This window comes from Neomonachus schauinslandi, chromosome 6 (genome assembly GCF_002201575.2).
Source record: "Neomonachus schauinslandi chromosome 6, ASM220157v2, whole genome shotgun sequence".
In the NCBI taxonomy this organism is placed as follows: domain Eukaryota; kingdom Metazoa; phylum Chordata; class Mammalia; order Carnivora; family Phocidae; genus Neomonachus; species Neomonachus schauinslandi.
Genome location: NC_058408.1, coordinates 126,573,753 through 126,596,228, shown reverse-complemented (window position 1 = coordinate 126,596,228; position 22,476 = coordinate 126,573,753). Strand labels below are relative to the sequence as shown.

General features: G+C 45.8%; 1 protein-coding gene across 2 annotated transcripts in view; it reads left to right on the top strand.

The window, feature by feature from the left end:
* The first annotated feature begins 3,711 nt into the window (after positions 1–3,711).
* SEC31B (SEC31 homolog B, COPII coat complex component) overlaps positions 3,712–22,476 on the top strand; it is a 30,422-nt gene continuing 11,657 nt past the window's right edge. Inside the window, exons 1-11 of one of the 2 annotated variants that reach the window (XM_044916128.1) lie at positions 3,712–3,819; positions 4,943–5,066; positions 5,424–5,547; positions 12,599–12,794; positions 13,008–13,103; positions 14,053–14,196; positions 14,531–14,673; positions 15,537–15,636; positions 15,741–15,902; positions 16,433–16,567; positions 20,156–20,386. In XM_044916128.1, the coding sequence (XP_044772063.1) occupies positions 4,988–5,066; positions 5,424–5,547; positions 12,599–12,794; positions 13,008–13,103; positions 14,053–14,196; positions 14,531–14,673; positions 15,537–15,636; positions 15,741–15,902; positions 16,433–16,567; positions 20,156–20,386 (1,410 nt within the window). In that variant the 5' untranslated portion in view covers positions 3,712–3,819; positions 4,943–4,987. Of the gene's footprint in view, positions 3,820–4,942; positions 5,067–5,423; positions 5,548–6,193; positions 6,289–12,598; positions 12,795–13,007; positions 13,104–14,052; positions 14,197–14,530; positions 14,674–15,536; positions 15,637–15,740; positions 15,903–16,432; positions 16,568–20,155; positions 20,387–22,476 lie in introns of those variants that run through there. The other variant, XM_021699704.2, reaches the window with a different exon arrangement.

The following is a 22,476-nucleotide window of genomic DNA, read 5'->3' as shown; positions in this document are numbered from 1 at the left end:
GTATCTGTGCATCATTTCCCCAGGAATAGCCACTGCCATGAAAACCTCATCCTTTTCCTTTTTTTTTTTTTTTTTGTCTGCTGTCCGTTCCCACCCCCCAGCACCTCTGAGATTAGAAAGACAGGAGGTGGGGGGAGTTAAGCACAAGAAAATGGTAATTTGTTAATTTTGCTGGGACCGTGAAGGTATTTGAGGGTTCCAGTTGGCAGCAGGTGGTAAGGGTAGCTCCTTTTCCCATTTACAAGGTTGAAGAAGAAGAAAGATATGTTCCTGACTTCCCAAGTTGGAACAAAAAGTATTTCCCATTAAAAAAAAAACTTTTTATAGTGGCTAGTTTTTTAAAAAACTGTATTTTAACACGTTTCAAGTATATTCCAGGATATATAGTTGTTTTTGGACTCACCTGGGAATATGACTGTAATGTTATTTCTATTGTAAGAGTGTGTATTCCTTGTTCCAAAGCAACTTCTGAATCCTGCATTTATGAATTAGAGGACTGTCCAGTGAGTTTTTCTGAACCTGTGCATGGCTTTTGCTCCTGTTTTTGAGGGTCTATCTCAGTGCATCTGTTAAGTGAACCAGCTCATTTTCTTTTTGTCCCTTTGGGGACATTTTCTTAAACAGTCATGCTGCCTGAAAACCTGTCCCATAAAAAAAGCACACATTCAGTATGACCTATGAAAGCAAGTCCATCCAAGTTAGTTTTTGTCCAGGCACTGAAAGGGACTTTTATGAGATCAGGGGGTGGGTACAGATACTAAAATGCCTCTACTTCAGTGTCTCCACTGGCTTTTTATCTGTCTTCATTCTCTGTCCTCTATCACATTTGATAATATATTTAATATATTAAACATCTGTGTATCTATATATCAGACACTGATAGGTCCTGGGGATATAAAATTGGAAAGGACAAAATAATTGCCTTCAAGTACTTACCTAGAAGCTGAGACTGGCAGTTACAAAACAAAGTGAAAGAATTAAGAGATGTGTGAGCTGAGAGAGAAGAGCATACCTTAATTTTTTTTAGATTTTTTTTTTTTTGTCACAGAGAGAGAGAGAGGGAGGAGAAACAGGCTCCCTGCCGAGCAAGGAGCCCGATGTGGGACTCGATCCTAGCACCCTGGGGTCATGACCTGAGCCAAAGCCAGACACTTAACCGACTAAGCCACCCAGGCACCCCTACTTTTAATTTTTTAAAATACTTATTTTTGGGGGGGCAGAGGGAGAGGGAGAGAGAGAATCTTAAGGAAGTTCCACGCTCAGCGTGGAGCCGGACACGGTTTGATCTCACAACCCTGAGATGATGACCTGAGGGAGGCTTAACTGACTGAGGTACCCAGGCACCCCTGTACTTTTTATTTTTTTAATTCTGTCCTGCTTAAAACTGTGACCTTACGCTTTTGGTTCAAATTTCTTTCAGAACACTCCCATCAGTGACATTTCTGCCTCATTCCCTAATTTGAGGTGTAGTCTAAGGCTCAGTTTTCCACCCTGTTTATTTGCTCTCAGGTCTCATCCACTGTTGTGGTGCTAAGATGCTCAAGAAATGCTTAGTGAGTACTTAGTGCGCAGAGAGTGGGCAGGCATAGCAATACCCTAAATTGTCTTCTGTCCTGACTTCAAAACCCTCTAGTCTACATGAAAAGGAAATCTAGACTTGTGTCACGGTGACTGGGGGCTCCGTCATAAAATAACTGAACCAGTTCACTTTTTGGAGGTGTAACTGGCAAAACCACAGTGGGACTTATGCATTAAACCAAAGTTTTGAATCTCAGGTAACAGGTCTAAGATCTTCAGCTGCTGACAGAACGTTGTTTGAAAATGCCATAATTCCCTCAGTCAACATAATAAAATCCATCTGATTTTTTCACCTCCCCCTTCAACTGTTTACCTTCATCAGTCACGAGCCTGTCCAGTTTTCCTTTACAGTCACTGCCACTATATTAATCCAGGCTTTCATCACCTGGGACCTGGGACTATTCTATTAGTCTCCTAATTTGAGTCCCTGCCTCCAGCTCCAAGGGAATCCATATTACTTGTCTCAAAATACCATCTTCATCTTATTGCATCCCTACTCATAATTTTCATTAACTCCCAATTACCTGCAGAGTTGAACTGGTATTCCCAATCTGTATCCGGCCTCCTTAATTCATGGTATGGGAAGTGCCAGGGGGCCTACTAGGCAGTCGGGCCCTTCCTTCTGAGACACCACCTATCTTGCCGCTGCAAGGTAGGACACCTATATCTCGTGCCCCTGAAACCCTCCAGGAAGTTCCTGGTCTACAGTACCTAGCCCCCTGCATGCCTATACCTTTTAATTAGTTCAGCTAACAGCTTTTGGCCACCAGTTGTTGCTGGGGTGTAGTGTGTTGCCATTATTTACGGCCTCGATTGCTATTTACCTTTTCAATTAGGATTCCACTGAGAGCTCCTGGAGCTAGTACCAGGTCTTCTCCACTTCAACAAATAATGAATTAGTATTTTCCCTTTTCGCGGGGGCTGTTCCCGGAGCCTGGCTCAAATTGAATAGGCCAGAACTTAGTAGTCGCAGGATCTGACCCACATGACAGAAATGCGCAATCACAGGACAGGTGAGGGAGCCCGGAGAAAAAGCGAGAATCCTATTACATCCTTCGCCGGTCGGCCCGCTTCTCGACCCCAAGCTCCGCGCGCGCGGTGCCCTGCCAGGACTACTTTTGGCCTTCGGCAGCCGCCGTCCGCAGCGCCCAGTCGAGCCCAAAGGCCCTTGGAGGAGATCGGCTCTGGCTGCGCCGCGCTACCCTGACCTGGGCTCCCGGAGCAGGTGGGTCTTCCCCACCTCTCTGGCGGGGCCGGGAGTGCCTCTGCTCCCTCGGGAGAGAGTCGGGGGGAAGGGAGCTCGCCCCCAGCGGAGACCCCGGCCCGCGCCTCTCAGGGCCCCACCACGCCCGCCCTCGGGCTGGACCCGGCTCAGCTCTCCCGGCCGCGCGGGGGTGCTGCGGCCCGACGAGGGTCTCCCTTGAGCGCTGCCCTCGCGTCTTCCCGTACGCCTCGGGCCCGGGCCTGGCCAGGTCTGGTGGGAAGCTGTGCTGCCCCAAAGGGCCGGGGCTGCCGAGGGTCGCTGCCGCCCTCCGTCACTGCAGGAGTCTGTTCGGCTCTTGGTTGAATGTAGATTAAAAGCCCGTCTTCCCAGTTTCTAGACCGTCGGGGATTTAACACCTCATGTGGAGTTGATTTTAGTTTCAACTAGTATAATGGTTAAAAGCACTGGGCTATGGGGGCTAATTGGGGTTCACATCTCGGCCCAGCCAGTTTTCTTCCCCGTAAAATGGGGATAATAATAGTACTTGCCACATAGAACCATTGTGAGAATTGAGATTTGCATGTTAAATGAGCAGTGCTAAACACAGCTCCTACTTTTGTTAAGGGCTTTCCCCAGAAACGTGAAAATGGCTTTGACCAGCAGGTGGCAGTGGTGACTATATAATATGTTGTGCAGCAAGTCCGTACGTAACTGATGTTGCCTCAAGCGTTTAGAGGCCCCCTGAGAATCTTGGCTGAATTGGCAGCCTTAAACTTTCTTCAGGCTGGAAAGTACATTAGAGATTGAGTAATACTACCTGCTATTTTCTAGGTTGAGACAAACCTGACGGTGGCTTCCTTAAGCAGGTCACAGCAGGTCCCAAGCCTCCTCCCTCAAGTTCAGTGTTAAATTAAAAACAAACAAAACACTTTCCTGCCACTTTGCTAGCCTGTTGGGATGGCACCTTGAATATGCGTTAGAACTGGATTGGAAACCACAGAATTAAAATGGATGTCTACCTTCATTCAACAAATAAGGTACCAAGGAGAAAAAGATAGAGTCTGATTTTCATTGGGTGGCTCACCTCTCTGAGGGGGTGAGAAGCTGTGCCCAGAAAGATGTGATAAGGAGCCAGTTATGCAGAGAATGAAAGGAAGGACGTTCAAAGTATAGGAAACAGAATTTACAAAAGCTTTGAGGTAGTAAAAAGCCAGGAAACGAGAAAAGGCTAATGTGGCTGTAGCACAATGAATAAGAGGGGAAAGTAGCAAGAGATGAGGTTGAAGTGGTAGGCTGGAGCCTTTGAGCAGGGTCACTAGCAATGTTATTCTGAGTGCAATAGAAGTCATTGGAAGGTTTTAAGCATGGAATGCTAAAATCCTGTTTTTGATTTTAAAAGTTCACTTCTGCTGCTGTGTAGAGAGTTAATTGGGTTATGGTAGGGTAAAGATGACCAGTTGGAAGATTATTGCAGTAATCCAGGTGAGAGATGATGGTATCTTCAAATAGTGTGGTGGTGGTGGAGGCGGAGAAAAGTAAATAGATTAAGATATAATTTTGGAGGTGAAATCAGGAAGACTTAATGATGAATTAGAAGAGAATAAGGGAGAAGGAGGAATCAAGGGTGATTTTCAGGTTTTCTGGTTGAGCTATTGGATGGATAGTGGTACCATTTACTGAGATGAAGAAAACTGGAGGAAGAACAGATTTGGGGGAATAGAGAATTCTGTTTTAGACAGACTAACTTAGGTATCTTTGCTATATCCAAATGGAAATATTTGATTAGCAAGTTATACATAAGAACTTGGAGCTCAGAGGAGAAATTTGTGTTGGTGGTATGAATTTGGGGGTCATCAGCATATGGATGACACGTAAAGCCAAAGGAATAGATGAGGTCACTGAGATATTACCTGATGTGATGATTATCATCACCGTTGGGCCTGTGGCAACCACTGTGTTTGAATATCCTTTTGGGATTAAAGCATTAGATTTCAGTAATTAGGTAAGTGAACTGTCCTTGCAGATCTACAGATGGTTATGTGTATATTACCTCCTATTGCCCTGAAATCCCCATTCCATGGTGGGGAGAGAGAAACAAGATCTCATGTCTGCAGGTAGTCCCTGGATCTGACTCCTAAGTTTGCAGGTTTCTGTTTTCAGTAGGCTGAGGGCCATGTCAGTTTTCTGCCACACACAGGACCGGCCATGAAGCTAAAGGAACTTGAACGGCCAGCTGTCCAAGCGTGGAGCCCAGCCAGCCAGTACCCTGTGTATCTGGCCACAGGTATGATGATATTGTGGACTATGATCTGCTGAAAATACATAGGTCAAAGGGAGACTTAATATCCAGAATTCTTTATTGAGCTTCAGAGAAAGCTTTAGAGTCATGGAAAGGTGGGGTTTGCTCGCAGCATAAGCAAGGGGACATTAGGTGTTTGGAGTACCTGGGGGCAGCCTTGAACTATGGCTCAAGCCAGGGCACCTCCTGTTTTCTTGCTTTCTTTGGAGTTACCACTTGAAAAAGGGTATACCCAGTCTTCTCCTGTTCCTCTGCCTCTCCACTCCCTAACCATTTATACCCCAAATCCATGCATGTATTTTTGCTTATATGCTGCCTCTTCCTAACTTTTCTTGTGCCTAGGAACATCTGCCCAGCAGCTAGATGCCTCCTTTAGCACAAATGGCACATTGGAAATCTTTGAGATTGATTTCAGGGACCCCTCTTTGGACTTGAAACACAAGGGAGTCCTTTCTGCCTCAAGCAGGTACTATGTCTGAATTGTTGATGAGTGTGCGGGACAGATCCTGATGTAGACCCTGTTCAGGAATCCTGGTAGTAATGTGTGCTTCTCAGGGCTCATAAGGAGATATGTGAGGGGAGAAGTTAACCCTGGGTTTATTTTGCAAAAGGATTTTTTAAAACACCCACTCGTACCTTTTTGGTCAGCAGCAGCAGTGGTGTCAGGCAGAATCATGTGATAGAGACGCCTCACACAAAGCTGGACCCATAAGTACCTGATCTCTCTCTGAGCCCAGAGATGTTGGCTCCTTCCTCCCTTGGCTCTTGTGAAGATAACCTTAAACAATATCTTGTTTTCTGCCAGTGGGAGGAGAATGAGTGAGCCTCTCTCTTCATCGTGGTTAGGCACAGATTGGGTCCTCATGGATTTCATGGCTCTGGCAGGCTTACAGGGCTGAGTACTGGCATTCACAGAGCATATGTATACAGGCCAGACACTATGCTAGGAGCTCTGTATATCTTATTCATCCCTCAAAATGGGTCTGGGCCATAAATACCATTAGTCCCATTTTACATAGGAGGAAACTGAAACTCTGGGAAGCTAGGATTTATATCTAGGCCTAACTCCAAAATCTACCTTTTTTCTGTTATTCAACTTTTCTTTTATAAAGGTTTTATAAAGATGTGCCTTACAGCAGTGGTCTCCAAATTTTCATACCACCAGGGAAAATGTGAATATTCACTATACTCAAGTTATATAGGCAATGTAAGTAGTATACATGCATTACTCTATTATTAAAAATGCAATTCCTATAATTTTTAGATTAAAAATATAAGTCTTTTTCCTACAGCTCAGAAAATTATCTTGCCCATCCCACTTTAGAGGTTACTGGTCCAAATGCAACTTTGCATTCTCTTGTGCATTTTTTGGTTCATCTGAGAGATTAATTAATTTATTTAGACAGAAGTACCCTTTTTTTCTTTTCATGGTTTAACCTAATAAAGGTTAGTTATCCTCCCTTTCTGGAGCCCCTATATCACTTTCTGATAGTATCCCTTATTTTATAGTTTTTTTACATCTCTTTGTATTTCCAGTACTTTTCCCTTTGAAGAGCAGCCACTGGAGGGTTTACCAATAATCATGAAATATTCTTAGCATCTAAGCAAGCATTTCAGAAAGGGCGCCTGAAAGGGGTGAGCTAATTCAATAATGTTCATACTCCTGGAGTTAAGAAGAGGGGCAGGAGGCAAGGGCTCTTATCCTCAGCCAGCAAAGCAGCAGCTTCAGCACAGTAGTGGCTCCTTAGGAGAAAGAGTTCCTAATCAAGAGGCAATGTAATTGCTTAAAAAATCTTGCCCCCTGCTTGTGTGTGCACATGCGCACACTCCCTCTCTCTGTCAAATAAATAAATAAAATCTTAAAAAAAAATTTTTTTTTTAAAAGGGGGCGTCTGGGTGGCTCAGTCAGTTAAGCTTCTGCCTTCAGCTCAGGTCATGATCCCAGGGTCCTGGGATGGAGCCCCACATTGGGGTCCCTGCTCAGTGGGGAGCCTGCTTCTCCCTCTCCCTCTGCCTGCAGCTCCCCCTGCTTGTGCACTCTCTCTCTCTGTCAAATAAATAAATAAAATCTTAAAAAAACCCTTTTTTAGAAAAAAGAAATCTGAAATTATATCCTAAGATCCCTCTGGGCGGAGATTTTGTTTGTTTTACTCACTGCTGTATCTCTAGCTCCTAAAACAGTACCTGGCATTAGATGCTTAATAAATATCTGTTAAATGAACAAGTGACATTAGAAATATCTGGATTACCAAAGTGAGCACTCCTAGCCACCATTTCAGTTAGTTATAGTTATTGTTCAGTTAATCTTAGTGCCTTGAGAGCTTTTTTTTTTTTAAAGATTTTATTTATTTATTTGAGAGAGAGAGAATGAGAGACAGAGAGCAGGAGAGGGAAGAGGGCAGAGGGAGAAGCAGACCCCCTGCTGAGCAAGGAGCCCGATATGGGACTCGATCCCGGGACTCCAGGATCATGACCTGAGCCGAAGGCAGTCGCTTAACCAACTGAGCCACCCAGGCGCCCCTTGAGAGCTTTTCAAGGGGGATGATTGGTTGGTTTTGCAGCCAACTAGGTTGAAGGGATCCTTTTTGAACTGGTGGTACTCAATTCAGGAATCATAAACTTCATTTCATACTCTGTTCCATCCTGCAAGGATTGGGGGCTATAACCAAAATAAATAGTACAGTTAACACTATTGATAGTATTTCATCTCTACTTTCTTTTCTAACTCCATAATTGTATCCAAAGATTGATTTGCATTTCCAGAGACCTAAGAAATTACCTTTGGCCTAGATCTATTAAGAGTCTTGTTGAAGAAATTATCTTAGACACCCACTTGTGGCTCAGCCTGGGTTCAGTCACTTACTCAGAAATCCACATCTCAAACTATTGACCAAGATGATCAGGGTAGGTAGAGGGCTGCCCATTCTTTGCTTTATGCTTTCCTCTTTTTTTTCTGTGTCATCTTTGGCATGGTTTAGTTGAAAGCACAATTGTATTGAGTTGCATCCTTGGCTAACGGTACATGACTGTGCAAATGGTATTCTGACAGTGGTCTTCAGTTTCCTCACTTATGTGTAAAGAAGAGGTTGTGCAAGATGACTGCTAAGAACCTACTGGGCTCTAGATTCAGGTCTTATGTTCAGTCTTTCCTTCCCTTTCTTTTTTATAGCATAATCTCTTTCCTTTTTCCTTTTTTTTCCCCCTGAAGGTTTATTTATTTATTTATCAGAGAGAGAGAGAAAGAGAGGAGATGGGCAGAGGGAGAGGGAGAAGGAGAGAAACAGACTCCCCACTGAGCACGGAGCCTGACTCAGGGCTCAATCTCAGGACCCTGAGATCATGACCCGAGCCAAATCAAGAGTTGAACCGCTTAACCGACTGAACCACCCAGGTGCCCCTTCTTTTTTTTTTTTTTAAGAAACCTTCCTTGTGTTTCTTCATTATTACCTCAACATATACTTTTCAAAATCTTTCCCCTTCCTTTGCCTGCCCTTTTCACCAGACTCATAGCTTAACCACATTTGAATTCTGAAGACCCCCTTATCCTCAATCCATGATGCATCAGAGAAATGTTACGTATTTAGAAATACCTGACCAAAAGAGAACTGCTCTGAAACACTGGTAAGGGTGCAGACAAGGGACTGCCTCAGGCTGTAAGTAGATAAATGCCCTGGATGCATCAGAATCGGTTCAGATTAGCACGCCCGCTGAAGCTGGCGATGTTTGGTTTGTTAGACGAATCTCATGCAAGAAGAAATGTTTGGGGGAGAATAATACGTGATGTGTGTTCACTTGTGAACTGAGGTCTCAGCTGCTGTGGCTGAATGAGATCAGAGGCCAATGTGTGATGGGTGTACTGTACTCCACCCTGTGTCTACACTGATTTCCTTGTGGTCTCTGTAACCTCCGTATGACCCATCCTCTAGTAACATGAAGAAAGTAGGTGATCTACCTTCCATTACCTTTATAGCAGTTCTAGCTACTTGGGGAGTACTGTGACCTTCTTTGGGTGCCTGTGTGTGGAACAGCAAGCAGAAAAAGATCACTTTGTGTACTTGGTTTTCCCATTTCCAAGGTTTGCCTTCTTTAGAGATTACATCAAGATGACAGAGTAGAGGGGCGCCTGGGTGGCTCAATTGGTTAAGTGGCTGCCTTAGGCTCAGGTCATGATCTCTGGGTTCTGGGGTGGAGCCCCACAGAGTCTGTTTCTCCCTCTCCCTCTGCCCCTCCCCATGGCTCGTGCTCTCTCTCTCTCTCTCAAAATAAATAAAAATCTTAAAAAAAAAAAAAATCACAGAGTAGAGAGAACGTAGGCTTTGTTGTTGGATAGACCTGGGTTCAGAACCCAGCACTGCCATCTAATGTCCTCTTGGGCACGTTATTTAACTTCTCTCGCTCTGTTTTTCTCTGCTGTAAATTCGGGATGTATAGGCATAAGTAGCCTGGTGCCTACTAGGGATAAGGAAAGGACTTCCTCAAACAGCCACTGCTCCGCTTCACTGTCTTCATTCTCCAGCTTGGAGCACTGTCTTCACCGCTCTGACTTTTAAGGAAACTTGGATTCCCTCAGCTATTTTGGCTTGTTTTCACTTTAGTTCACTAAGATGAGGTTGGGGTTTTTAAAAAGGAACCTGACTAAGCAAATCAAAGCAAAATCCTAAACAAAGAAATACCTAAATTACAGAAGCAAGAATTGACACAGCACACGTTCCTAATTATAAAGTAGCTAAAGCTTGGCCTCAGCTGAGCTTCGCTGGGATGACCCTCTGATCTCTCAGGCCTCAGTTTATTCTCTTTAACCTTGTCTTTTTCTCTCTGCCAGAAGCATAGCCATGAGCTGGTCATTGGGGCTGGTTCTGTCTTTGTGAATTTCAACGTCTTCCCTTATTGGTTATTGGTCTAGGCTGGTATCAGTCTGATGTATTTAGTACAGGGGTTCTCAACCCTTCTTGCTTGTTAGAATCACCTGGGGGCTCATGTTAAAAATGTGGATTCTGAGGGCCTCTCTCTGGAAATTCTGCTTTGCAAGGTCTAGGTAGGTGTGTAAAGAATCTGTATTTTCTTTAGGTGCCACCCATCATTCTTGATGCTCTATGGTGCCCATTGTTGCCATCTCCATGGGAACCTCTTCAGCAGAGAATTCCATCAGTATTCTCATGTTTTGAAAGTTCCCATTTTTCTATACAAACGCTTTCTATACCTTCTCCTTAAATCTCTTTTCTTCTTATGTCTGAAAGTCCTATTTTCAAGCCAAAGGTCATCTTGTTTCTTAAGTTTTTATTTTGAAACTATTCAAACAGAGAAGTTGTAGAATAGTACAGCAAATGATCATATACTTTTCCTTAGATTTATCAGTTGTTAATTTTTTGTTGCATTTGCCTACATGCTTATGCACTCTTCCTCTGCATGCACATGCACATGTGTACACACACACACACACGCACACACACACACACGCGTTATTCCCTGTCCATTTGCAGAGCAGAGATGATTGACACTCCTTGAGCCCACTGAATGATCATGTCCGGGTCCTTGCTTAACTTGTCCCAGCTGGTCCCACTCTCCCAGGTGTTCTCTATCATGTCCTGTTTGGGCTCCTGCTTCACCCTCACTAGTGAAATCGTTAACCATAGGACTGTACTTTCTACATGCTTAGAGAGAGTCATTTTGTCACGCTGTGTGTTCTGCCTTTTGGTCACTCTAAACTAACAGGGCTTTATTTTCCAACTCTTTGGTGATTCCCCCTTGAGGTTTCAAGTACCCTTGTCTTCGGTCTGGATGTCATAAGCTGTGACCATACTGAGGTTACTGCAACATCTTCTACCATCCCTGTGTGAGTTTTTCTCTGGCCATACTCTCCTCTGGTTCCTGTGAGACCGATTCCGGGCTTCTCTAGCTACTCTGTTGACTTGCCTGCTGCCCGCACTGACGTCTGGCCCCAGGGGGACGTGGCAGCCTCTTGAGCCAGTGTAACGCACATTTGTCTGCCTTGTTAAGATCAGTGCAACCTTAGAACACATGGCCGTTTGGACAGTAACTTTGGAGCCACTGTTTGTGTCAGCTCTGCTGTTTTATCTCAGTTGCTGACCTGGTCTCAACCAGTGCTCAGCTCTTTACTTCTAACAGGTGGTTGCTGCACCAGTGACTGGCCAGACAGGTCCCTGCCTGGTCACCCCACTCAGTTTCTTGGCCAACTTTCCAGGGTGTGGAAGCATTTCATTTCAGTTAGGGATCTTATGACATCATTTGATGTGAAATCTGGCTTCTCTGAAGGGCTATGGAAATACCCTTGCCTAGCAGCTGTGAAATGAAGGACAGACTACCTGTGAGGCTTTGGGGATCTCACATGCCTTCCCTAGGGGCTTTGCAGAGTACCCATCTTTGTCTGCAGGGGCGCAGGGTCCATCTTTTTCTTTTGTGCAAGACACTGGCAGTGTCTTGTGAGAAGCATCATTAGAAAGCCAAAAGTGTTTTCCAAGAGGTATGTTTATTCTTTACGCTTCTATGTTTGTAGGGCTGGCCCACTGCAACCATATAGCAGATCCAGTGGGCTAGTCACAAGGAAGAGACACAGGGTGGAGAGGTCCTTGGGTCTTTTTTACTTCCAGCTTGAGAGGGAAGAGGGGACAGCAATTGTTGGTGTAGGGAAACGTGCTTCTAGTCAGGTACAAAAGAATTTGGATCTTCCTCTAAACAGAATACACTATTTTATGATGGTTAAGAGCTCAGGCTCTAAAATAAGGTGGGCCAGGGCACCTGGGTGGTTCAGTGGGTTGAGCGTCTGACTCTTGATTTTGGCTCAGGTCATGATCTCAGGGTCATGAGATCAAGCCCCATGTTGGGCTCCATGCTGAGTGTGGAGTCTGTTTAAGATTCTCCCTCTCCCTCTGTCCCTCCCCTGCTCTCACTCTCTCGCCACAAAAATAATAATAAAAATAAATAAAATAAGATGGGCCAGACTTTAAACCTTGATTCTGCCACTTCCTAGCTGTCAAATAGGGATAAAGTTACTGTGTATACAGAAGTTTCATAAATTCTCTGTGCCTCAGTTTCCTCAATTGAAAATGGAGTTAATAATACTTCATAGGGTTATTGAATATTAAATCAGCTAATACATGTGAAGCACTTAAAACAGTGCCTGGCACATAGGAAGTATCCAATAAGCATTAGTTGTTGTTATTTGAGTTGTGAAGATTAAGTAAACTAATCTATTTGAAATATGTATCCTTGGGCCTATATAACCCTAATAATGTCAATTTAAAAAAAAAAAACATGCCACACAACCCTGAGGCAGTGGTCTCCTGCCTTCCTAGTGTAACAAAGATGGAATTTTTTTCCAGAGAAAGGGCAGGACCAAGCAAGAAATACGGTGTTGTGTGTCTAGTAAGTGAGGGAGACAGGCAGACTCCATCTCGGTGGGGATACCTGCGTAATGGCAGAGGCTGACAGAAATGCCTCCTCTCTGCCTACTGACGTGATTCTGCATTGGTGCTGATGCCAGTTCCTCCTCTTTGTAGGTTTTACAAGCTGATCTGGGGGAGCTTTGGCGATGGGCTTCTGGAAGGCTCCGGGGTCATTGCAGGTGGCGGGGACAATGGCATGCTTACTCTATACAATGTGGCCCACATCCTGTCTCCCGGGAAGGAGCCTGTGATTGCCCAGAGACAGAAGCACACGGGGGCTGTCAGAGCCCTTGACTTTAATCCTTTCCAGGTACTGCATTTCATTTGGTCAAACATGCCCAAGCCATGGAGCCACAGATCTGAGTGGAAGCATTCACTTGTGACCTCCAGTCTATAATTCTTAGCCCTTCCCACACTGTTATGGGGGAGGTTTTGGAAGCCCCAAATGTGGGTCTCTTTCCCCCTTACCTGTTCGTACCTTTTCCTGGGATGGTGTGTCTCCGAAGGCCTTTTCTTCATACAGGGCAATCTCCTGGCCTCGGGAGCCAGTGATTCTGAAATCTTTATTTGGGATTTGAATAACCTAAATGTGCCAAGGACCCCAGGATCTAAGTCACAGGTAAGGAGTCTCCCGGGGCTGCTGATTAGAGTGTGCAGCTGATTTGCCCAGGAAAGTCTTGAATTCTGGAGGCACCCAGAGCACAGGAGAGTTTGGACTTTACCACTGGAGGGAAATAAAGCACCACAGACTAACATATTACCAGCCAACCCATAACAGGGATGGAGGGGAGGGTGTGTGTGTGGTGGTTTGTGGTCAAGAACTGTCCTAGGGTTTCTGGAAGGAAGATGAAGAAAGGCAGTAAAAGACATTGAGAAAAGGAGTGAGTACTATTTATCATAGTAGAGCTTAGGCAGAGTAGAGTAGGGCCCTGGGCTCAGTGGAGTGGGGCCAAGAGGGGACGCCCAGATATATCCTTGTCCTTTTTGTTGGGGTGGGTCAGCTTTGCCTCTATAGCAGGTTCTCCCATGCAGTTGGGGATCTGGTGTATGTCTGTCTCTGAGTGCATCTACCTGTCAGTCTATAACTGGGCCCATCTTCTTTACTTCCTGCCTCTTCTCTGTCTTGTGCTTACAGTATCGTGAGGTAAGTTAAGTATAAATTTGATAGCACCCCGTGCCCTAAAAATAGCAATGGCTTTTCTTTCTGCCTCATTCTTTCTGGGGGTCTTACATGTCTTTGTTTCCCTCCCTTCCTCCTCCTCTACCTCTCTCTTTGTCATAGATAAGAGGGCTGTTTTAAATCTTGACTCCATCCTCTCAGGAGCACCTTGGGATAGGGGTAAATTCCAAGTGTGCCTGCCATTCTCTCAGCTTCTACACCAGTCCCCTAAAGGATCCTCTCTGGAAAATTCAACTCTCAGCTCCCTGACACTGGGTTTGGGAAGCCCCATGTCTACTCTTGGGCTTTCTGTGGGGGGTTGGGAGCAGTGGAACAGGAAATGGCTCTTGGTCCAGGAGATGACAAGTTGTCCTCTATCCTCTATCCCTCCCCACCCTTCCTGCCTCAGCAGCCTCCAGAAGACATCAAGGCACTCGCTTGGAACCGGCAAGTTCAGCACATTCTGTCTTCTGCTCACCCCAGCGGCAAGGCAGTTGTGTGGGATCTCAGGAAGAATGAACCTATCATCAAAGTCAGCGATCATAGCAACAGGGTGCGTCGTGGAGACAGAATACAGGCTCGGGCTCTGGCTTCTTTCTCATGCCTAGACTTTGGAGCTGCTCTTCCCCAGGCCAGGTGTCTGCTTTCAGCTGTTGCACTTGTAGGTTCAGCCTCTTAGCAGATTTCCTGTTGAGAGTGAATGCTTAGGGAAGCTAAACAGAGCTGATCCAGAGGCTACTAGTGTTCCTTACTTACTCATGGTCATCACTTATCACATAGAAGAGACACAAAACCTGCCCTCAGAGGTCCTATTCCAACTGGGCAGAAAAGGTTCATAACCAGAAGTGTCAGGTTATATCACCCATTGGGGTCTGCTTTGTCCACAGATGCACAGCTCAGGCCTGGCCTGGCACCCAGACATAGCCACCCAGTTGGTGCTGTGTTCAGAAGATGATCGTTTTCCAGTGATTCAGCTGTGGGATTTGCGCTTTGCCTCCTCGCCCCTGAAGGTGCTGGAGAGCCACAGTAGGTAATGTCTCAAGCTCTGTCTACATCCTTGGTGGATGGTGGGGCATAACTGACCTGGGTAGGAGGCAGTGAATGCCTCACTTTAGTTACCAAACATCTTCCGTGTCTTCAAAGTCATTCCCAGTGAACACACCGTCTCCCAGTCCTAGCTGTAACCCCAACAAAGAGGAGATCCTTGAGATCCTGAGGTTATGGAAAAGAACCCGAGATTCCATTTAACTTCCAGAAATGGGAGTGTAGATGGGGTCATGAGAAATATTTGGAGCCAATGTTTAGTCCCCCTGGGAGAGTCCCCAGGCTCTGATTTAAGGATAATGTTCATTTCTTTAGGTAGTGAGGTTGCTTCCTCCAAGACTTCTCCTTAATAAGAGAACCTAGGCTCCTATCTATCCTTTGAACAGGCCTGCCCCTGAAGCTGTAGCTCTTAGGCCCATAGCAGAAAAAGCAGCCCACACTGTTCTTTCTTACTAAAGAGCTGTATTGCCTCTATACCTTCTTGGGGACTTTGAAGAGTTGGGTCCTCACCACCCTCCTGCGAAAAAAAAAGCACCCAGAGGGGTGGGTGCTTGCCTGATTCATGCTGTTCATAGTCCCTACTCTACAGTCGGGGAAAAGAAGCAGGCCATTCTGTGGGGACGTCTGGGGGCAGAGTGATACAGTGTATAGCCCACAGGCTCTGGGATTTGACTTGGGTTCGGGCTGCATGACTGCTGAAGGTTCTTTAATTTTTCAAAGCCTCGTTTTCCGCGTTTGTAAAATGAAATGAGACTGCTCATTTTATAGGGATGAAATTTATCCAAGATATTTGAGGTACCCTACTCAGAGTAGCCATTTGACACATGTTAGTTGCTCTTTCCTTTTTAGGGGGATCTTGTCAGTGTCGTGGAGCCAGGCTGATGCTGAGCTTCTGCTCAGTAGTGCCAAGGACAACCAGATCTTGTGCTGGAACCTGGGGAGCAATGAGGTAGGCTGGCCGTTGTGTGGGCATGCTGGGAGGGGAAATCAGCTGTGAGTTCTGGGTCACGTTACCTAAGTCAGGGTTTCTCTAATGGTCGGGTTCCCTCACAGGTAGTGTATAAGCTGCCCACACAGAGCAGCTGGTGCTTTGATGTGCAGTGGTGCCCTCGGGACCCTCCAGTGTTCTCTGCTGCCTCCTTTGACGGCTGGATAAGATTGTACTCCGTGATGGGTAGGAGCTGGGAAGTCCAGCAGATGAGACAGGCTGACAAGGTTTGAAAGGCTTGGTGGAGAATGCTGGAGGGAATGCTGTCTCTATATGGGGGGGAGAGAAAAGGACGAATGGCCTAGGAGGAAGTGGGGACTGTTGGAGACTGGGCAACCAGGACCCTGGGTTGGGAGGGCTTCACCTTTGCTCTAGTGCCCATCTTCCTGGGAGGGTGTCCGTTCCTGCCACGATACAAAAGAGGCCTTCATATTGACTCTTGCTCTTGGATGTTCCCTGTGATATTTCAGGGACATTGGATCTCCATGCCGGGACCATTATTTTGGAAGTATGAACTGTCTTATCTCCTTTTCTCCTGTAGATCCATTCTGTGTCTACACTCCACTGTAGACCTTGGATGCAGTAGGCTTTCCAAGAGCCTACTGCATGGGAGTCCTACCCTCACTACCAGTTCCCTAGAAAACGGGAGTCCAGCCTTTCTGGGCCAGATTGGTTATCTCAAGGATTTCTCCCAGAGTAAAGTTTACAGATGCAGCACCACTTCGGGTTGGTGATACAGGTGTGCTTTTACCCTCAGATCTCTTCTTTCTTCAGCAAAGGCCAGCCTCTCCCACCGCTGCAGGTACCAGAGCAAGGGGCCCAAGCATCATTGATACCTCCTCTAAAAAAACCCCCCAAATGGATGAGAAGGCCAGCAGGTGTTTCATTTGCTGTAAGTATAGTGTGTGGGGGTGTGTGTGCATGGTTGTGCGTGTGTGTGTGTTTGTGAAGCCTCTCGTAAGCCCAACATGTAGCTGTGTTCTATAGATTTATTCCCACTGCCTGTGTCTCAGATCAGGCCCATTTTAGGGCTCAAGCAGAGTTACTATTGCTTTTCCCTCTACCCCTTCACCTTGCTTACTGTGCCAGTCCTGTCTAAAAGGTATTGGTTGCTATAGGCTGCTTGGTTATAGAGAACTGCCTGAGATTCCACCTGATTTTTCTCTAACCCTTACATGTCTGGACTGGTAGTGAGTCCAGACATGTAAGGGTTAGAAATACAAAGCAGGAAAGAAAAAAAATATAAATTCCATCCTGTCACTCCTCTGCCCAAAACCTTTGACCCCCATTTCCTTATGGACTTACCTTTCCAGTTTTTATCCCCACCTTATTCTTTTTTTTTTTTTTTTTAATTTATTTGACAGAGAGAGACACAGCGAGAGAGGGAACACAAGCAGGGGGAGTGGGAGAGGGAGAAGCAGGCTTCCTGCAGAGCAGGGAGCCCGATGCGGGGCTCGACCCCAGGATCCTGGGACCATGACCTGAGCCGAAAGCAGACGCCTAACGACTGAGCCACCCAGGCGCCCCCCCCACCTTATTCTTATGTGTTCCCTAGGTTCCAGTTACATATGACTCCTTTCTGTTCCACAAATAACTCCTCAACTTTGCTGCTTCTGCATGTACCCTGCCCTTCACGTCTCTCCTGAGCCATTGAATCCTACTATAGTCTTTCATGGTCCCTTGCTTAAGTACCACCCCGTCCACAATGCCTGTCTTTAAACCCTTGTGAAACTTCACTTCCAAGATTTCTATTCCTGTAATGATACATTCTAACTGTACTAAGGTTACTTAAATACATGTGTGGAGACCCTACTAAGTAATAGACTCCTTGAAGACTTGAAGATAGGGACCACATTTTGTTCGTTTTTATCCCTAAAGCAAGTGCTTCTCAAACTTTAATGCACATACAGATTACCTGGGGAATCTTACAAAAATTCAGATTCTGGTTCATTCAGTCTAGGGTAGGGCCCAAGATTCTGATTTTCCAACAAGTTCCCAGGTGATGCCCTTGTGGCTGGTCTGAGGAGTGGCAGGGTCCTAAAGCACTTAATCCAGTGCTTTAAATATTAGGTTTGAATTGAAAACAGATGTATCGAATAAGTGGTTCTTGTGTTCACAGCCACCAGTTTTATTGTGGAGGTAAATCTAACATACTCAGGAGGTGAAGAATTCTGATGTTGAGAGAAGTACATTCTTTTGTTTGTTTGTTTGTTTGTTTCAGGAGATAATTCTGTGTTTTAATTTTTTGTGGAATCACCATACCATTTTTCACAGCAGCTTCACAGTATTTCCAACAGCAATGCCTGAGAGTTTCATTTTCTCTACATCAGCCCCAATACTTATTTTCTGCCTTTTTTTAAATAAAGATTTTATTTATTCATTAGAGAGAGAGCACACAAGCAGGGGGAGAGGCAGAGGGAGAGGGAGAAGCAGATTCCCCACTGAGCTGGGAGCCCGACGCGGGGCTTGATCCCAGGACCTGGAGATCATGACCTGAGCTGAAGGCAGATGCTTAACCATCTGAGCCACCCAGGTGCTCTGATTTTCTGCCTTTTTTTATTGAAGTAGAGTTGATGCACAATGTTACATGTAGTTTCAGGTGTACAGCTTAGTGGTTGACAAGTCTGTACGTTATGCCGTACTCCCCACAAGTGTAGCTACAGCGCTATGACGGTATCATTGACTACATTCCCTACGCTGTGCCTCTCATCCCTATGACTTATTCATTCCATGCCTAGAAGCCTGTACCTCCCACTTCTCCTCACTCATTTAGCCCATCCTCCCACCCCTCTCCCCTCTGGCAACCACCAGTTTCTTCTTTGTATTTATGGGTCTGTCTGGAGAGGCCTGTATTCTTTTTTTTTTTTTTTTAAGATTTATTTATTTATTTGAGAGAGAGAGTGCCCATGCACAGGTGGGGGGAGGGGGCAGATGGAGAGGGAGAGAGAGAATCTCAAGGAGACTTCTCACCGAGCAGCCCAATACGGAGCTCGATCCCATTATCCTGAGATCACGACCTAAGCTGAAACCAAAAAGTCGGAAACTTAACCAACTGAGCCACCCAGGCGCCTGAGGCCTGCATTCTTTTTTTTTATTATTATTATGTTATGTTAATCACCATACATTACATCATTCGTTTTTGATGTAGTGTTCCATGATTCATTGTTTGCGTATAACACCCAGTGCTCCACGCAGAACGTGCCCTCTTTAATACCCATCACCAGGCTAACCCATCCTCCCACCCCCCTCCCCTCTAGAACCCTTAGTTTGGGAGGCCTGCATTCTTATCATAGCTCTGTCACTTATTAGCTGGGTAACCTTGGGCAGTTCGACTGTCTGTAAAATAGGGATAGTAGTACCTGCTCAGCTTATGTTAGTGAATGACATGAATCTCAAATGAGAATATACATAAGCACTTTGTAAGACTATCAAATATTAACAAATCAAAAATTAAGTTTGTTTTGTTTAGCACTAATCTGTAGTGTAGGTTTGTGCTGTAGGAATCAAGTGAAGAATTCCAACTGGGCAAGTTCATGAAGAAGGAGGTCTCAGGAAAGGAAATAGTGAAGGGCTGGGGAGTAAGCAGTAGTTGTCAGCCATGGCTGCAACCTGAAGAACTTTCAAATATACTGATGTCTAGTCCCACCACCAGAGATTCGGACTTCATTGTCTGGAGTGCAGCCTCATGACTCTGGATAGCTCCTCAGGTTGTGTTAATGTGCAGCCACGGTGGAGACTTGCTGGAGTCAAGGAACTTTACTAAGCTCTGCTTGGTGACAGATGCTTTAGGTAGGGTACCTAATAGTGTGAGAAGGATGCTCAGGGGGGGCTGTTTTGGTGGTTGAAGGCTCAGAAGCAGGAATGAACTGGGCACTTTGGGGATGTGGAGCGATCACATAAGTGAGCAGGGAGAGAGAGGCTAGAGAGTCTGGCCCTAACTTTGGAGGAGCTTAAGCTCTCTTCTGTGGCCTTTGAAACCAGAACACACTCCTAAGCAGCCATAGGTACAGGGTGGTAGTCTAAGGCTTGGATTGGAGGAGGAAAACCCAGAGGCTAGCAGCCTATTCCAATAACCTAGGTGTGCTAGCGCTGGGAATGGACAGGGGGCCCTGTGTGAGAGACACTGCACAAGACGAGGTCAGACTGCTGTTCCGTGGCTGTAGCTGTGATGGGTATAAAGACCATGACGATGCCAAGGCGTTTAGTCCAGGTGACTGGGAGAATGGGGCTGCCAGCATGGGTCAGAAGATGAGTACCATGTGCTAGAGTTTTATGCTGATGGTGCTAAAAATGTAGGGGTGGTTTATGTATAGGGGTGCATTCTCTACTCATTTCCTGATCCTGTTCCACCCCCAGGAGTTCTTATTGTTGATTTCCTATCCTAGGGTCGACCAATAAATAGCCTTCCCTGTGATTTGGATTTGGTGTTAATTTTTAGCTTGAAGATACAACCTTAACCCTTCTTGTTTTTCCTCACCAGTTTGGAGGGAAGCTGGTTACCTTTGGCCTCCCCAGCACCCCTGCCCATCAGATGCCACAGCCTTGCCTCTGCCTAGTCTTCATCAGTCAAGTCATCACAGAATCTGAATTACTGAGGCGGTCAGCTGAGCTGCGGGAGGCCCTGGAATCAGGAAATCTTCTGAATTATTGTCAGAACAAGATCGAACAAACATCACTGCAAAGTGAAAAGATGCTCTGGCAATTCCTGAAGGTAGGAAGCCTGAGGCTGGCTGCTCCGAAAGTGTTTCCCCAAAGCCAGAAACTCTAGGAGATGGACAACCACATTGTGACCTAGATTACAGAGGCCCTGACCTCTTAGGCTTTTTCCTACACCACACCCTCTGGACACAGAATCTTCACCTTTTACCGGTGTCTCAGAGACCTTTTGCAGCTAAGGAAGCTGAGGGGTACAAGTGACATTTGCCTTTTTTGCTTCTATTGCTGATGTCCTAGATACTTTACCAAGGCCAAGGGGAAGGCTTTTATGCCATGCCAAAGGGCAGATAACGTGATGGGAAGAGAGAAGAGAAAGGAAAGGAAGGAAAGAGGATTGGCTGGAAGGGGGCATCATCATGAGAAGGCTTTGAGTTTGTTTCAGGTAACCCAAGGCAAGTTATTATGGTGGGACTCAGGGCTTAAGTCCCAGTTTACTCTGGAGGCACGGATCAAGTTCAGTGCTAATGAAATTTCAAGTTGTGCATGACATCAGGAGGAGTGTTGCACCTGTCAAAGGAATTGAGTAGATGGGAGGAGAGAACTAAAGGGAGAAAGAGAACTGACTGGACAGGCAGTGAGAGGATTATTCAAAGCTTTGGGATCATAGTAAATAATGCAAAAAGGACAGAGCTGTCCCAGGGGATCTAAGAAGGGCTTGGGGTCTATGCTTCAGACACAGTAGAACTTTGTGATGGTAGACACCAGGAATCTGGGAAGGAGACAGGATTTGAGAAGGATCATCAACTGTAGAGTGAAGCTAGAAAAAGGTGTGGGAAGAAAAGAATAAGAAATGATGCTTTTGGGGCGCCTGGGTGGCTCAGTCGGTTAAGCGACTGCCTTCGGCTCAGGTCATGATCCTGGAGTCCCGGGATCGAGTCCCGCATCGGGCTCCCTGCTCGGCAGGGAGTCTGCTTCTCCCTCTGACCCTCCTCCCTCTCATGCTCTCTGTCTCTCATTCTCTCTCTCTAAAATAAAAAAAAAAAATTTTTAAAAAAAAAAAAAAAAAAAAAGAAATGATACTTTTGTTGTAAGCAGAATACGGCCAACTGCTCCAGGAATGGTGGAATGGGAAAGAGAATAGAGGGCATCATCAGGAGTTGAGCCTTTCTTCTATTTTTTTTTTTTTAAATGTTTTCTTTTTTTTTTTTTTAGATTTTTTTTTTAAATTTATTTGAGAGAGAATGAGAGAGAGAGAGAGAGAGAGCACAGGAGTGGGGAGTGTCAGAGGGAGAAGCAGACTCCCCACTAAGCAGGGAACCCGATGTGGGACTCGATCCCGGGACTCCAGGATCATGACCTGAGCCGAAGGCAGTCGCTTAACCAACTGAGCCACCCAGGCGCCCTGAGCCTTTCTTCTAAACAAAGGAGGCAGCAGTACCTAAGGATAGAGGGGAGTCTGGTTGAAAACCTACCCAAGAGCTGTCCATTATGATGGTTCTGAAGCGGAATGTGGCTGAACATTTCCAAAGGACAAGTATGGGAGAAGAAAGGAGCCCTGAGAGACTGTGAGAAAGACAGTAGTCAGAATTCATGGCTCTGTGTAGGGCAAATGAAGGGCCCAGCCACCTAACCCAGATTAAGGTACGGCTTCAGGAAGGCTTGGCCCCCAGTATCTGGGACACTGAGTGGGTAAGCTGACTTTGTGTTTTGTTTTGTTTTGTTTTTTAAAGATTTTATTTATTTATTTGACAGAGAGAGATCACAAGTAGGCAGACAGGCAGGCAGGTAGAGGTAGAGGGAGAAGCAGGCGCCCTGCTGAGCACGGAGCCCAATGTGGGGCTAGATCCCAGGACCCTGGGATCATGACCTGAGCCGAAGGCAGGTGCTTAACCGACTGAGCCACCCAGGGCCCCTAAGCTGACTTTGTTTATTGTATCTATGCAGCTTCCACCACGAACTATGTTTTCAAGTAGATATTTTTTTTTTAAGATTTTATTTATTTGACAGAGAGAGAGAGATCACAAGTAGGCAGACAGGCAGGCAGAGGGAGAGGGAGAAGCAGACTCCCCGCTGAGCAGGGAGCCCGATGTGGGGCTCGATCCGAGGATCCTGGGATCATGACCTGAGCCGAAGACAGATGCTTAA